Below are 17,417 nucleotides of genomic sequence, written 5' to 3' on the forward strand. Positions count from 1 at the left end.
GCAAACTGACCATGACACCGTGTCATTGTAAATAAAGAAAGAAATCTTTTCTAGTCAATGTAGTAGTATCTGATAGAGTTTGGTACTAGTGTTTTCTTTATTTACACAAAATAACAACAACAAAAGGGGGGGGGGGGGGGGGGGGCTTCCCATAGTTGTTGATCAATGAGGTATGTACATTGTTTTCTTAGTCTTTGGAGATGAAGGAATGAAGGGGAAGTGTTATATATACTTGATTATATACCATGTTGTACTCCTTTTTTTTCCCTTTATTTTTTTGGAATCCATGTTTGAGACAGTGGGGCAGTCGTTACCCCATTCATGTAGGTCACTATTGTGTTCATGTTGGTGATTTCTTTGAATTTGCGTTGTCCCATCATTGGATTTTTTCTGTTTTTATTTGTTTTGTTGTTGTTGTTGATGATGATGATGTGTGTGTGTGTTTAATCTCTTGACCATAAGGCTAAGTAGCTGTGAACTTGCATCTCCCTTGCTTCATGGAAAAATTGGTGCATGAATATTGAATAGTTCTGTTCATAATATTTAATCTAATTTTTGCTTAAAAAACACAAATCATACCAAATAATGGTTGTTCTCACAAAATGATCTTCAAAGCATTTTGTGTTTCTCTCTTTCCATATAATCCACCAAATACATATTGTAATCTCAGTTTACCTATCTACTATCAAAATTCATGTCCTTGATAAGAAAAATCTAATAGAGACATTAGAATATTCTGGCCAAAAAATGTGACATTCCATGCCCTCGGAGAGTGCTTTGTGCTTTGTCATGCTAGGTCACTCACATGTCATATTCAATTCACGTGATCATAAGTCTTTTCTATGTCTAGTTTGCAAAGAATCCCTGGTACCTAACCTTTCAGTCTGGTAACCGCATATTCATCAGCTATTAGTACTGCATCCATAATCTATTGGACCTTAATGAACACCATTTGATGTCCATCAACAAGTTTATTCACTACATTTTAAAGTCTACATCAATAATTTTGAGATGATAATCCCCAGGGGCGGTCGGTAAGGCTTAAAAAAAAGTCTTTTGCCTTAGGCCCCCAATTTTAGGGGGCCCCATTTTTTAGTTAATTAGGAAGGATTAAATTAAAAAAAATAATATTAGAATTAAGACAATAAATGCAAAGGCCCCATTTTTTAGTTAATTAGGAAGGATTAAATTTTTAAAAAAATTGTTAAAACCAAGACAATAAATGCAAAACGGCTCCATGAAGAGATAGTATGATAGATATGACTATGACTTTTTGACTTTTCAATAAAAAGTTGTGTACTTTTTTTTTTAATGTACAAGCTATCTTTTTTTTTTTTTACCTTATTTTTTTTCTAATTTTATTTTTATTTATTCTATCCTCCTCCCTTCTATTTCTTCTCACTTTCTTTTTTCTAATCTTACATCTCTCTCTTATTCAAAGCTTAAAAATTTACCGTTCTATTGATAGTTTATATTTTAAATTTGGAGAAAATTATTTTGCACCAGCCCGATTCATTTTTGGAAATCAAGTCTTCATAGCTTTTGAATTTGGTAATATCATTCTAATTTCTAATATTATTTTTGTTTTGTGTCTTATGTTTATTATATTTTATTTGATATTGTAAATAGTGTTTTAAAATATTTGTTAGATTTTGATGTCGCTATAGATCAATTAAGAGGTTTAGTTTTTTTTTTAAAAACATATAGAGAAGAAGGATTTACAAGTACTATGATTTCGGCTAAGGAAATTGCATTAGAGATGAATATAAAACCTGTATTTCGTAAGAAACGTGTAATTTATAGAAAAAAACAATTTGATGAGAATGTTGATAATGAAATCACAAGATCTCTTGAAGAATCATTTAGAGTTGATTACTTCTTATACATAGTAGACAAAGCCATCTTTTCACTTCAAAATAGATTTGAACAATTTGAAGTATATGAAAATATTTTGGTTTTCTATTTAGTGGGAAAAAATTGAGATCATTAGATGATGAGAATTTGAAAAAATATTGTCTTAAACTTGAATGTTCCTTAAAACATAATACTCACTCCGATATTGACGGTTTAGACTTATTTTCTGAATTAAAAGTGTTAAGGGAAATCATAAAAGTAGAAGACAATACTCTAATTGAGATACTCAATCAAATAAAAAGACTTGATTCTTTTCCAAATGCTTGCATTGCTTATAGAATAATGTTAATAATTCTCGTAATAGTCGCCTCAGTCGAAAGAAGTTTTTCAAAATTAAAAATAATAAAATATTATTTAAGATTGATAATGTCTCAAGAAAGATTAAGTGGTTTGGCTATATTATTGATTGAAAAAGAATTATTAGAAGAGATTGACTACACAAAAATTATTAACAACTTTGCATCTCAAAAAACTAGAAAAATAGATTTAAAATAAAAACATTTATAATTTTTTTTTTAAGGCCTCTAGTTTGATTTTGGCCTTAGGCCACCAATGGGTTTGAGCCGCCCCTGATAATCCCTTAGCTCTATTCTTTTTTGGAATCAAGGCCACATATTGTAGTTTTCACAAGAAAAATTGTCATCATTATGTAGTGCTTCTCTGTTCTTCCAGGTTGTCTTAAGCAAGTCAGTTTTCTTATTTTTTGCAGGTTGTAGTAGATAGTAACATTCAATTCTTTCAGTTTTGATTTCAATAATCTCAATTAGCAAAGTTAAGATGTAGTCAAGTCTTTCCTTGCACCTCAAAAGAACTACACTAGCCCTCCACTTTTTCTGTGGATCCTTCAACGGCGTAGGTTAATGTTGAAGGCCACCTCAAGGCACCATTTCTTCTTTCGACTGCAAATCTTGTGGTGTTAAATTCCCATAAATCACTCATGCACCTTCACAAACCCGTTGTTGCTGATTCCTACCATTGATCTCTTCTCCCAATCCGATCTATAAACCTCCTGAAAGTAGTAATTGCCAACATATCCCATGTATTCCCACAAGTATTCATAGCTCGTCTCTTTGCTCTTCTATTATGTCTCTTAACAAACAATTCATCGGAAACTGATGCAAGAATACTTTCCAGGTTCTGATTAGGAAAACTACTTGTGATGTTCCCTTCATTTTTCTAGACTTCTTTCATCAAGCTTCATAAAGGAAGACGAAGCAGCCTCCTATTCACAACCTTCAAAATTGAGCCTGTATTGCTTACTTTACTCAATCACATTCATTCGTACCCATAAAGAAGATTCCAAAGTTGGAGCTTCTTCTGCCAGCCATTGTTAAAGTTCTACAAACAACGCCAATGAAGTTTCCCGAATTTCAGTAGGGGAAACTTAAACTTATTGACCTCAATCTCCCACAACCGCGATTATCTTTACTTGTTACTATGTCCTAATTTTGATCTTGATTAATTCATATCAAATGTGTGACAAAAGTAAACAAAACGATGATATAATTTCATCAAGAATATATATGCTCCACAATGATACAGAGCTCATCGTACCCTACCTCTTATTGATGAAGAGGCAGCAAAGAACGAACCAAATCCACACAAAAATATGTACATCAACATTCAAGATTAGTATTACCTACTACATAGCTATATTACCAGTTCAAAAAAGGAACAAAATAGTGACGAACTTTTAGCTTGATATGTCTGATCTCTTTGTATTTATTATTAGTCGCTTAGTGATACCCAAGTGGTGCTGGTGAGTCCTTCAGCTGTTGTCCTTGGTAATGAATGTCCTACAATCAAAATCAAATAAATTAGTTAAATGCATCCATCAATCCCAAATAAGTCGAGATCATCAGCTTTATATGTTCTTACAGATGCATAGTGGTTGACATCGCGATGATGAGCCTCATCAGCCCTAACAACCAAGACAACATCGCGGAGAGTGGCATCCTTAGGCAAGCGCCAGTAATCAATAGCAATAGCAGGAGCAGGGACGTTCTCAATGTTACCATTGTCCAATTCCTTGAGGAACTCGGTGTACGAATGAACAGCCTCTTCTTCCAAATATCCCACGATACGATGAGCCAATTTTGGGGAAATAAGGTAAGCAGCAAAGTAAGCGTTGAAGAAGACGCCTTGCACTGCGAAAACCAGGGCACGTTCGTACACATTTGGCTTTGCAACTTCCATGAAAGTCATCAAATGCATCCTCTCGTTTTCGGCTTCTTCAAGCAGAGCTTTGATCCATCCACCACTCTGTTCGAATCGCCTCAATGACTTACAGTGCAACAACATACCTCCCACCATTCCAGGCACCGCCGCCACTGTTTCTAACATCATTGCTCTGCAACCATATCTCCTCTGCACCACATTAATAACACGCAAAATTAAACAACCTCTACGATCTCATATTCCCTTTCCATTCGAAACTTTCAATTCAATTTCACTATAATAAAATTCCGAAATTATGGGAAATTGCATAGAATCTTTCCAGTTTCCTACATTCTGGGAATTTTATTACGTACCTGAAAAAATACATCAGTGGGGAATCGAAGGACCTTAACAGTCCAATAAGCAAATTTGTCTAAAACCGTTACAGGCGCATGGTGTTTCGTCAGATCTATCGACATATCAGCTTCATAAGTCTCCCATGGCTAAATCACAAAAATCCACCATTAATCCTACATAATATATATCAGAAAAATATGTGAAAAGCTAATTAAACTTACCCTAAAACAATTCCATTTCCATTCAGTACCATCTGGTTTAGTAGCCTTTGAAGGAGGAACACCCCAATAACTCACTACAGATTTACCAGCACCACTGTTTGCAGCGGCGGTGGCGGTGTTTTCCACTTTTTTGTCACTACTTTCCTTCTCTTGTTGCTTATCATTCAAAGCCGCAGTACTAGCGCTCCGTGAACCCATCGCCGAAAAATGCCTAACCCACGTTACTGCCACTTTCTCCGATGTATTCGCCGGAAAACGATGCAAAAGTCCGGCAGCGGCTCCACCAACAACTCCGGTCCCGGGATCATTTCGCAGAACTGTAGTTGAAAAGTAACGTGGACCCATATGACCCATGACAACTCGGGTCATCTTTGTTGCTCCACGGGTCATCATGTTTGATAACTTCCGATCAAAATCTGGAATCAAAAAAATGTTCGCCGGAAGTTTGGAAAGAAACTTGAGGAAGAAGGCAAATAATATATATATTTTTTTTTATGTGATAGTAATAATTTAGTTAACAATATACACTCATTTTATATAGGCTGAGATTTATCTATTTTTTTAATAAATTTTATTATATGGTTGGTTCGTTCAAGCTTCGCGTGAAGACTGTGTGGGACAGGCGGTTATGTATATGTAATTAATTTTTATGGTTGATGATTTTTTTTGCATTTTAAATATTTTAAAGACGTGAGGTTAAGTAAATTCTAGACAAAAAGGAAATGACTAAAATGACCCGGGCTAGTACCATTATTTTGACTTGAAAATCAAGTATGTTGAAAATATAACTAGAAAATAGAAATTCATATCATACATCAGAATACCAGAAAAATACTATTTGTGTCGAATTCTATTATTCGGAAACTTTTAAAATTTGAAAGTTACACCAATTTTTTATATTTTACAAAATATTCATCATTTATGATTTTGGATTGAATTTTAATCATAGTTTATTGTACAAAATTTATATAATTATATATATATACATCATATTTTATATAATTTTTATCCAAGCTTGCTCTTTTAAGTCATTTTCAATCAGAAGTAAATAGTAGTTTTTCAGAGTTAATATCTCAAAAGATCACCCAACTTTAAGAATTTATATAGTAAAATCACTGAACTTTATTTTATATCAATAAAGTCATTCAACTTATGTCTTTGTATCCATAAAATCATTCAACTTTAATTATGTATTTAGTTAAGTCATTGAACTATGTTTTATATAAATAAAATCATTCAATTTAGGCCTTTGTATTCATCAAATCACTCAACTAATTTTATTATTAAAAATAATTGACATAGCAAAATAAGAATGTAAATATTTAAGAATAAATTTAATTAGTGAAATAAATATTATAATATTATTATGCACTTAAAATTTAAATGGTATTAGGATGAATGTTACCCTACCAATAAATATTACTGATATTATTATAGGCTTAATGATTGCAACAAAAAAAATTTATAAGACGATAATTTTTTTTATTATTCAATGACCGCAACAGATTAATATTGCAGAGTTGCAGTTATTAAGCCAACGTCTATATCATTCTTTTTATACGATAAAAAATCATGTATCCCACAATTATTTGTCATGATATTTTTTTACGGGTTTTTTCTCGCACTCTCCTTTTTTTGGAAAAAGCTCATCATAATACATTTTAATTATATAGTAATATCCTAATATAATTTTTAAGTTTATTCATAAAATAATCTTGATGATTTTTTAAAATTTTATTTATTTATGGAGTTCATATTTACATGGCATAAAAATAATTTGTTTATCTATGTTAATTTTTTAATAATAAATTGAGTTGAGTGATTTTATTGATACAAATGTCTAAGTTGAGTGATTTTGTTGATATTAAACAAAGTTTAATGACTTTACAAGATAAATTCTTAAAATTGAGTGACCTTTTGAGATATTGACTCTAGTTTTTCATATAAAAATCAATGATATTTTCATTTTTTTTTTCAGATTCATATTAATTGTATTCGTTGTCATGCATTTTCACTAAACATGTTCACTATAAAATGATAATACAAAATTGCAGATATTTTAAATAGTTTTTAGAATCTAGGAATATAAATCATATTTCTTTAAAAAGTTGAATATTTGTCTCAAAATCTATGATAAAACACATGATGAAACTTCACGCAAAAATAACTTGACAAAAGTATTTGAAAATCTATAGTCAGCTGCTAGCTTATTAATAGATATAACATATATATGAATTACTACTCATTATTATTTCTTGAAAATCGTGAAAAGTCAATGATTATCAAATAAAGTAGTGGTCAATTCAAATTGAGAAATATAAATTCCAAGGGTATTTCTGGAAATGAATGGCAAAAGTATACAATTTCGTGTTTTATTTCTCTTTTTTCTTTTTGGAAGAAAGTGGGTCTTGGGGAACAAGTAAAAAGGAGGTTTCGTGGGGAGTAAGCTGAGTTGGTCAAAAGTCATTGAATCGTGCATTTGCCATTATTGTAAGCACTATTCTTAATTAATTATTTTTTCTTAATTAAGCCTAATTAATTAGGTTTTTTAAATATCACTATATTTGGTTTAACTTTATTATTTGTCAGTTGCCAATAATAAGACAGAGTACAGGCAATCAGCCACAAACGGCTATAATTTTGACACGTCATTGCACCAGTCACCAAGAGTTTTTTAAATTATTTTTCTTTTAATTAGGTAAAAAATACTCCTAAAACATTAATGAGGATATGGAGGTGATTTGGAGGCAGATTAGTAGAAGTTGCGTGTTGCCTAGTTTCCCTTTTCAATATTACTAGTATTCTTTATTTTCTTACTTTTTTAAACTTCGATTTTATTGTTATATATTGCTTCCTTCTTTTCTCTTATTATATTATTTGTTATTGTAATAGACATTTTCTATTATATTTCTTTTCATAATTGTTTGATATGCTTTATTTGAGTCAATGATCTATCGAAACAACCTATCTACGTTATAAAGTAGTAGTAAGAATGTGTACGCCCATCTTTTTTAATGACATTTGCTAAATATGTTAATATACGTAAAGAATAAAATTAGCATTAAGATTCAGAGCCAGGTCTTGATTTAATAAGGTATATTTTTAGGTTTTCATTGTCACAGATTTGAAATTATCTAGATTTAATATTTAAAATTTTAATAGTTTGCACATATACCTATATGCTTTGAGTGGGAATGTTGATTTTCTATGAACCTAATACGTATATTCTCTGTATGCCACTAATAATAATTGAATCATGTTTTTTTTACTATAGACGGACACATAAGATTCAATATAGTCCGATCTATATTTCAATATTTTGGAGCAATTCATGAGATCGTTATGTTCTTCGTTACTATTATATTGTGCAATTTTAAAATAATTATATTAATATAATTTAAACTCCTCACATAATTAATTACATACTATATATAGTGCCTTAATCTCAATAAATAGTGATATTTGTACAAAGGCTAAAAACATCTCAAAGATTAATACAAACATATACATCAAATTAATTGAAAAAATCAACAGCAGCTATTAGTTATATATGGATAGACAATTTTTTTTGAGATATTGTTTTCACTTTAATGATATCCAATTGGAGCAGGGTAGTCCTTCAACTCATGCCCTTGGCACTGTATATCCTGTGAAACAAAAAAAAAAATTAAATTATTAAAAAATATAAATATTTCAAAATAACTCATTTAAGTATACTTTCGAACATACAAAATTAAAAGTAAGGAAATCTTACCGAAGCAAAGTGATTTAGGTCTCGATGATGTGCCTCATCGGCCCTAATAACAGTAACAACATCTTTTAGCGTTGCATCAGCCGGCAAACGCCAATAATCAATAGCAATAGCCGGGGCAGGCGAGTTCTCAAAAAGCCCCTTTTCTATATCAATCAAAAACTCTGTATACGAATTTACTGCTTCTTCTTCTAAGTAACCAACAATTCGATGAGCCAATTTTGGAGACGCTAAATAGGCGAGGAAATAGGCATTGACAAATACGCCTTGAACTGCAAAGACTAATGCACGCTCGTACCATTTTGGATTCGATAACTCGATAAAGGTCATGAGATGCATGCGTTCATTCTCTGCTTCTTCGAGTAGGGCTTTGATCCAACCTCCACTGTGCTCGAATCGACGGAGAGATTTACAGTGGAGGAGCATACCACCTACCATACCTGGCACGGCTGCAACCGTTTCTAGTAACATGGCATGGCACATATGACGCCTCTGAAAAATTAAATATATTATTAGTGTATATAAATTAAACGTTATATGGATAGGGTTATAATAGGTAGTAATTTACTTCAACAATTTATTCAAGTAGTGTTTAAAAATAACACAATGGTATCTTATTATATTTACGAATAAGTTGAAAATAGTTCCTTCAATATATTTTTGAATAATTTGGGTCTTTTGAATTAAGTTCACTAAAATTGAGTGTGAGCAATTTTGCTCTATAAATTTTTTGAAAAAATATTTATTAGATTTGATAGAAACTACGGGGGGGAAAGAGGATTTGAAGGATTTTAAATATATTTAGATTTACAATTTTTAAAATATATACTATTTTTTATCTACTTTTTAGAGTCTGGTGTAACTTATAAATCTTGTTTATTTATTTTTGATGTCTAATGTAATTTTTTGTATTGCAATTATTAGAATTTGATTAGACTTTCTGACCCCCCCCCCCACACACACACACTCACACACACAATTCTCTTCAAATATAAATGAGATAGTTTGTTGAATTTTTTAATAAACTCCAAATATGCTCTCTTTTTTATCAATTTAAAATTATTTCAGAATATTTTTAAGAAATTATTTTAAACTTATTTGCCGATACCATTTTGTCATAATTTCCCACAGTCCCACTAATGCGACAAGCTCACGTTGTCTTCTTTTTCATTTAAATTAATTATTGGATTGATTACTTTAGTTTAGTTTAATATTAAAAAACTTTTTTGCAATCATAGTAGTACATTATTTAACTAAAATTATTTTTTTAATTATAAGAGAGTCAAGATGTTGACCTGGAAAAACAAGTAGGTGGGGTACTTTAAAGATTGGACTGTCCAATATGCAAACTTGTCCATAAAATTGGTAGGCAAATGGTGCTTCTTCACATCAATTGAAATATCAGCTGAGTACGTCTCCCATGGCTGTCAAAACCAAAAAAAATTTAAAAAAAATTATGAGTTTAAGTTATATATATAATCGATATAGAATATTTTTACGCAATCAAGCTATTTAAAGGACATTTAGTTATAGCCTTATAAGTAAGCCATAATTTAAATTCATACTCCCTCTGTCTCACTTTATAGTGGACAAGTACGGTTGGACAAAGAAAGTATAAAATTATGTCATTTTTTCTGATTAAAAAGGAAAGTAAATCATATAAAGTGGGATAAAAGGAGTATATTATTTGCGTACGTACCCTAAAGCTGTTCCATTTCCATGGTGTACCATCTTCCTTGGAGATTTTGGGAGGATCCACCCCCCAATAGCTAACAATTTTCTTAGCCTTGTCGCCGTCGTCGTTGGTTGCATCAGCCACCGTGTGTGGTGGTTGATGTGTTTTTTGTTCTTCTTTTGTTTTACTAGAAGTACTCATATTACTCCAATGACGAATTTGTACTATGCCTCCACGGGGTGAAAACTCGCCCCGTAGTTGCCTCATAAGCAAGCCGGACATTTTCACTGCTGCACTACGACTCATATTGAGATGATTGAAATTAAACCAAATAAGGATTGTTGATGATGTTTTTTATGGTGAAAATTTGTTGGTTTATATATAGTGTGGAATCTAAAAAGGTGGAGGAAAATGATGTAATAGATGAAAGTGTATGAAAAAGTTCTTTGGAATTGACTTTTCCATAGTATTGGGAGAGTTATGCTTCTTGGTGGTGGCCAATTTTTGTTTCACTTTGACTTTTAGTTATGGAAATTTTCATAATTTCTTGGAGGAGCTAATATGTGAGGATACCAAGAAATATATTGGGGAAATTTTCACTTTTATCCTCAGTTTGAATTGATTTTTAATTTTTTACTAGTAGTTAGAAATTCTAATTTATAATTCTTGACTTATTTTTATTATTTTAGTTTAAAATCAAACTTTTTATTTATTTATCCACCATTCTGAAAATGACTTGAAAATACTTATAATAAACCAATCCAAATAGGCTCTCAGTTCTTTAAATACCAGTAAATTCTATTTTATTCGTTGTAATATTTCGGTAAGCATTTATAACTTTCAATAAAAGAGATCAAAATCACATAAGTATTATAATTAATTAAAGGTTAATGTTTTAGTCATATAACATAAAGATTGAAAATTAGAATTTTCCAATAATTGAGGGGACGAAAAACTCTATTATTCCAATATATTATGGTTAATTGTAAAAGAATCTTAAAATAAACAGTTCTTTGTTTGTCATATTTTTTTATTTTTTAATTGTCAATTTTGAATAAGTGGTTTGACTTGATCAGATTTAGCACAATGACTCGTTAAATGTATTTATTTAAGCTAAATTAAAGTTCCTTATTTTAAATCTACAATGATGCTTGACACGATAGAAAAGCTTTTTGAACAATTATGTTTTGACCACAAAAGGCAAAATACATTTAACAATAATTTTTGAAAATCAAATCTCAACTTCAAACTATTCAAAATCGACTTCTCTTTTTGTTTTTTTGTTTTTCACTCGGTTCAGAGTCTATATTAAAGCCTTAATTAAATACATATTATGCATTGCAGGGCACCAAATTTAATTCCTTGAAAACTACAAGATTCTTCAAATATATAGATTATATACTCCCTTCTGTCCTTTTTTATTTGTTCAATTTTGACTTTTTACTTATCCCTTTTTACTTGTCATTTTTGATAAATCAAGAAAAAATAATATTTTTTACTAGTTATACCCTAAATTTATTTAGAGAGTTAATGTTTTTGAAAAAGGTAGAACATCTTTAATGAGTAATTGATTTTGGAATTCTATCAATTAATAGGAGTAAAATGATAAACTCACTATGTCAATTATTATTTTCTTAATAGATGTGCATGCCCAGTTAAAATTGAACAAGTAAATAGGGACGGAGAAAGTAAGTAAAAACTTACATCAAATGTTCAGATCGAATAAATTGATACATAATAATATGTAATTAAATATAGATAACTCTACTTTATCATAGTTTTTTATTTCAAAATTATTTAACTACGGTAAATTATATCAGTTTGATCAAAAAATCAATACGGTAAGTATTCACCAAGAAGATGAGATGGTAAATGTTGAGTTATGAGTATGAAAAAAATATATAGTAGCGAAACCAGAATAGTAATTATTTTCAAGTATATTCTTATATAAATAATAAAGTTTAACTATTTTTTTCTAATATTATACAATTCTAAAAAAATATCCAATAAATTGCAGAGATAACTTAATATTTTTCTATCTCAATAATATAGTTTGACTAGATACGAAATTTAAGAAATATGAAAAGATTGTGCAATATTTCAAACTACACATATTAATAAATAAAATTTTAAATAAAAGAGTACACCTTAACAAACTTTTTGTCAAATATATAGGATCCACAGTGACTAAAATATTGATAGTATCATTACATATTTGTCAATAATAAATTTATGTGTCATTCTTTTTAGAAGTGATTATAAAAGAAAAGTATGAGATATACATTGCATTTATTATTTTTTCATAAGACATAAAATGCAGTAAAACCACATATTTATTTTGGAACGGAGAGACTCTTTAGGAGAAACTACATAATTAAACATATTTTACTACGATATATATTATTTTTAGGATAAATTAAATAATTAGACATACTTCACTAATATATATACTATTATACCTATACTTTCAAAATATTACGTATCTTACCACTAATTAAAAATCTCCTACCATATATTGAGAAACATACACTTAGATACATGTATTTTTGCTACCATATACACTAAAATAAGGAGAGAAACAAGCGACCTATGGTGGGAGCCGAGTGAGGTTTTGTTATACATTCTAGATACATGTGAATTACACTAGATATACACTAGATAAATGTATATATATGTATCTAGCGGCTGAGATACCAGGTACATAGAAGAATAATGATCGAGATTGGTTATGTATCCCAGATACATGTGAATCCACTTGGATACAATATATCTAGAGTAAATTTGGCTCATGTATTCTGAGGTACATGTATTTGGATGTATCTGAACACACCACAATCTTTTAAAATATGTAATCGTGCAAATTAGAATGTATCTTAGTAATTAGTTTTGGGGTATTTGATTTTGGACCACAGAGTTTAATTTTGACACGGAATAGGATATATCCTAAGGTGATATTCACACGTATATGTTGGGCAATGCATAGTCCAAAAAATCCTTTGGAGGCACGCAAGTTTTGAGAGAAAAATAATAAATCATAAATTGTCATTTTCCAGTCTTCATAATTATAAGAAAAAATTACAAAATAATTATTTTTCAACTATTCTAATTTCTTATCTAACGCGTATTTTTTTAAGTGCAAGTATCTTGTGACTTTTCTTTCTTTTGAAAATTCGTTGTTGTTTGAACCATTATTTGATTGAATTCAAAAAAAAAAAAAGCTTGAAATTTAGTAGTTGTATGTGGACATAAATATTGGTTAAAAATAAAGTTAGCAGAAAGTTCTAAACATATGAGTGATTGAAGAAAAAAAAAAGGACTAGACCAATATTTGCATATATACTGTAGTTTAATATTATAGATGTTGAAATAAGATTTGTTTTATATAACAAGGGTATCGAAGTAAGAAAGAAATTTCACTAAGGATATATCTTAATCACGAATTTCACATTTTTTAAATGCAGTCAACTATTTATTAATATTTGTATTTCGAAATCATGAAATTATTAGTTGAAAATAGGGACGTTAATGGGGTGGGGTGGGTTTAAGGCTATGCGGAGCGGAGTGAGAGGGTTGTGGGGCGGGCGAAGTGGATTTTTCTAAAACTAATGTGGGCGGATGGGTGGGTTGCGGGTATATGTAATTTTATGCGGATTCAAACTGAATTTTAACTTTTTACATGTTATAACAATCATTGAGCATAATTTATGAAAGATAATTTCTTTAAAACTACTAAAATATTTAAGATAGTAAATTTAAATAGTTCAATAAAAAATAATACAATTTCTTACATGTTTCCCAATTGCTCTCTAAAAATAAAATTTTAAGTTATTATCTGTTAAATTAATACAACTTAATGAAAAAATGAATTTATTTTTATGAATTTTATTTTTACTATCAAACTTAACTAGAAAAAAATATATTATAGAAATTATGCGTGGCAGGTCTATGGGGGCGGGCGGAGTGGAGCAGATTGAAAATAAAGAAAGTTGTTATGTTGAACGGATTAAAATTTTTAAGGACTAAGCTCAACCCACCCACCCCTGCCCGCCCCATTGTTATCCCTAACTGAAAACCTTTCCTGAACCCGAACTAACTTAATCTCGTGTTAAGAGTTTAAGTTGGTTAATGTGAGGTATTAATAAGCATCTCTTAAATCAGGAATCTAGTTTAATTTTACTTAATTGCTTTGTTAAGGCAAAACTTGAATTCATTTTTTTTAAAGGATGATTTTGGTTAGGGGTGTACATGGCCGGGTTGGTTCGGGTTTTTCTAATATCAAACCAAACCATTTCTGTCGGATTTTTAAATCTATAAACCAAACCAATTAAACTCGGATTTTTTAACCTCGGGTTTTTTCGGTAAAGTATTCATACAAACATATAATTTACTTGTACTCCAAATATTTCTTTAGTCCTACCAAAATACAACTATCTAAGGTGTTTCTTAAGAAAATAATACAAAATATGATATGAGTAATGACACTAAAATATCCAACAAAAAAATAATAATAATGAAATCGCGTAAAATAAACATTGCAAATTAACAACTCATAATGAAAATGATCATAATTTAAAAGTACTAAATCATGCTAAAATAAGTTTAATAAGTATTAGTTACATGACTAAATATTAAAATAAATTAAAACTAGATTATGTATTTGAATTGTCTAAACCAATGTAAAATCAAAGAACAAATATTCAATATTATTGTCATTCGTAGTGTTGAATTGATTTTCTTTTTGCATTAGTATTAATTTGATTTTGATTTAAGCTTTATTATAATTATCAACATCTGTGGACTATAATCTTTATTTAACCATTTAGAATTCTAAGTTTCAAACTTAGAATCAAATAATATATTAAAATAAAAAAACTATGAAAAAGTATAAGAAATATTTAAAAATTATATCAAAGTAAATATTTTTATGTATAAAATAAAATTTTAAAATTAATGTCGGGTTGGTTTTTTTAGTTAAAATCAAACCAACCCAAATATAGTCGGATTTTTTTTTCAATACCAAACCAAGTCAAACCAATCATTAGTCGGATTTTTTTCTCGATTTGACTCTATTTTACGGTTTGGTTTGATTTTCAGTTCGATTTTATACACCCCTAATTTTGCTTAGGTCGTCAAGGCAATTGCAAATATATATTTTTAGAAAAAAAAAAAAAAAAACTTTTTTAAGGCAATTGTGAATATTCAAACACACTAATCAACATCCCCAAAAAGGAAATAACATCTATGAAACCCGTCTTATTCAGTATCATGTTGATGGTAATATTGTGCATTTTAATATTAAAAACTAAAATATCAAGTGCATCATAATGAGTAGGTAATAAGGTGGAGAAAATGATATTATATATAATTTTTCATAACTCATATAATCATAATGACGTGTTGTCCTCATTATCTCCTACTAATTATTTCACTAATCCTCAAATGACCATCCACATTTTTGACATTTATTTATTAAAGAAATCTTACGTACATTTATATAAAGAATGTTTTTCTTTATTGTGTTGTAAAAAAAGAGATGAAAAAATGAGAACTAAGTGAGAAGTATTCTATTGTATTATATTTTGAGGTTAGTGTAATGAAAGAGATAATTGAAATAAGGAAAAATATTCTAAGCATCCAATTTATTCATTATACAAAAGAAAGTTTTATATATATATATATATATACTAGTTTTTTGACACGTGCGTTGCACGTGATTATCAATTCCAAAAATATATGTTATAATAAATAGTATTGCTTATTTAAGCGAAGATTTGAATAATAAACTTAGCAAAAAATAATATTGCAGATTCTTTTGTGAATGTTCAATGTGGATCGTCATATATATATATATATATATATCATATTCATGCAAACCTATAAAGATGGTCGTCAATGAAACATTTTATTAGTTAAATGCAATAATGTATATATTTATTGCAATTTGATAAGGTTCAATCATGTAATTAGTCTTATCTTACTAATATTTCCTTCTAAACAATATTTGTTTTGTATTTTTCTTGTTATCTAACAAGATGTGCTTTGCATGTGTATTCCACGTTAAATTGTTTAGATGTCATATGAACATGCGAAGAGAACAACTACATTTTATATAATGACATATTTTCACATTTGTTGTGTTAAAAAAAAAACTCGGAACATTTAAAAATAATATATTTTGAAGTTAGAAAATCTTGTTAACTTGATAAAACATTTGTGACATATATAATACTTTAATTTAAATACAAATACCTACCCAAATATAAATATATATTTGCATTAATGAATATATTTACGTCAGAAAATTAACTATTATTTAAATAATAAAAATTAAACTAATACAAACTTCAAGTAGCGTTATTACAAGTCATATAAACTTTTCTTCGTCTAAAATACTGAAATATTAAGAAATAGTAAATAGGTAAAACAAAAGGGCAATGTTTATATAGTAATAACTATTTTGAAGCAAACTTCATGAGAGTCTAAATCACATAAGTAGTATTGATAAATAAAGTCATTCTTTTGTCTTGAGCATCAAAAACAAATCGTGACAATTCTCTAAATTTTGGAAAAGATATTCAGAAGCATATATCTACATCACAAGAGAAATTATTAACAAAAACAAATGAATTTAGACTACATCAGGGTAACTTCATAGATTGGAACATTACATACTAATGTATATATTAAGCAAAAAATAATTATTATATCATCAAGATTAATTTTTTCCTCAAGTACTCGAGGTTATGGAATATACCTCATATTCCGCTAAGCTTTGAACTCACTCAACGACAACAAATCACACAAAAAATTTAAAATGCAAGAAGAAGAAGAGTAGAAGATTAAAAAAATTGTGGTTGAAAAATGAGAGGAAGCCCCTATATTTATAGTCAACAAAGGGTAGTATGAACAAATGTTTTTTGTTTCTTATCTGAAAAGTCATGACCTTTTCGAGAAGTCACAACCCTTTGGAAAAGTCACAACCCTTTGAAAAAGTTACAACTCTTTTGAAAAGTCACAACTTATTGAAAAAGTCACAACTCTTTGGAAAAGTCACAACTTATCGAAAAATCACAACCCTTCGAAAAAAGTCACAACTTATCAAAAAGTCACAACTCATCGAAAAAATTACAACCTAAGTTAGGAATATTATAGTAATTTAACATTATGCTTTTAAGGTAATATATATATATATATATATATATATATATATATATATATATATAAGGAAAATGTTCTTTTGGACTCCTCAACTAATTTAAAGTTGTTTTAGTTATATGATGTTGTATTCTGGAAGGGACAAGTCAAGAGTTATACTATTAAATCGATGCATGTGAGGTAGTGA

At 29.2% G+C, this 17,417-nt stretch overlaps 2 protein-coding genes across 2 annotated transcripts; both read right to left on the bottom strand.

Moving 5' to 3' along the window:
* Positions 1 to 3,397: 3,397 nt before the first annotated feature.
* LOC125827050 (ubiquinol oxidase 2, mitochondrial) lies at positions 3,398 to 5,256 on the bottom strand. The gene is made up of 4 exons (XM_049506409.1): positions 4,650 to 5,256; positions 4,446 to 4,574; positions 3,793 to 4,281; positions 3,398 to 3,710 (listed from the first exon to the last, which is right to left on the bottom strand). The coding sequence occupies exons 1-4, from the start codon at positions 5,040 to 5,042 to the stop codon at positions 3,651 to 3,653; spliced, it is 1,071 nt and encodes a 356-aa protein (XP_049362366.1). The 5' UTR covers positions 5,043 to 5,256; the 3' UTR covers positions 3,398 to 3,650.
* A 2,926-nt stretch (positions 5,257 to 8,182) lies between these two features.
* Positions 8,183 to 10,421, bottom strand: LOC125827052 (ubiquinol oxidase 2, mitochondrial-like). Its single transcript, XM_049506410.1, has 4 exons — positions 10,100 to 10,421; positions 9,696 to 9,824; positions 8,404 to 8,892; positions 8,183 to 8,296 (listed from the first exon to the last, which is right to left on the bottom strand). Exons 1-4 carry the CDS (start codon positions 10,379 to 10,381, stop codon positions 8,237 to 8,239), a joined length of 960 nt encoding a protein of 319 aa, XP_049362367.1. The 5' UTR covers positions 10,382 to 10,421; the 3' UTR covers positions 8,183 to 8,236.
* Positions 10,422 to 17,417: the final 6,996 nt, after the last annotated feature.

The sequence above is a fragment of the Solanum verrucosum genome, unplaced genomic scaffold (genome assembly GCF_900185275.1).
Source record: "Solanum verrucosum unplaced genomic scaffold, falcon-dt-bn FXZP01000060.1, whole genome shotgun sequence".
NCBI classification, from domain to species: Eukaryota; Viridiplantae; Streptophyta; class Magnoliopsida; order Solanales; family Solanaceae; genus Solanum; species Solanum verrucosum.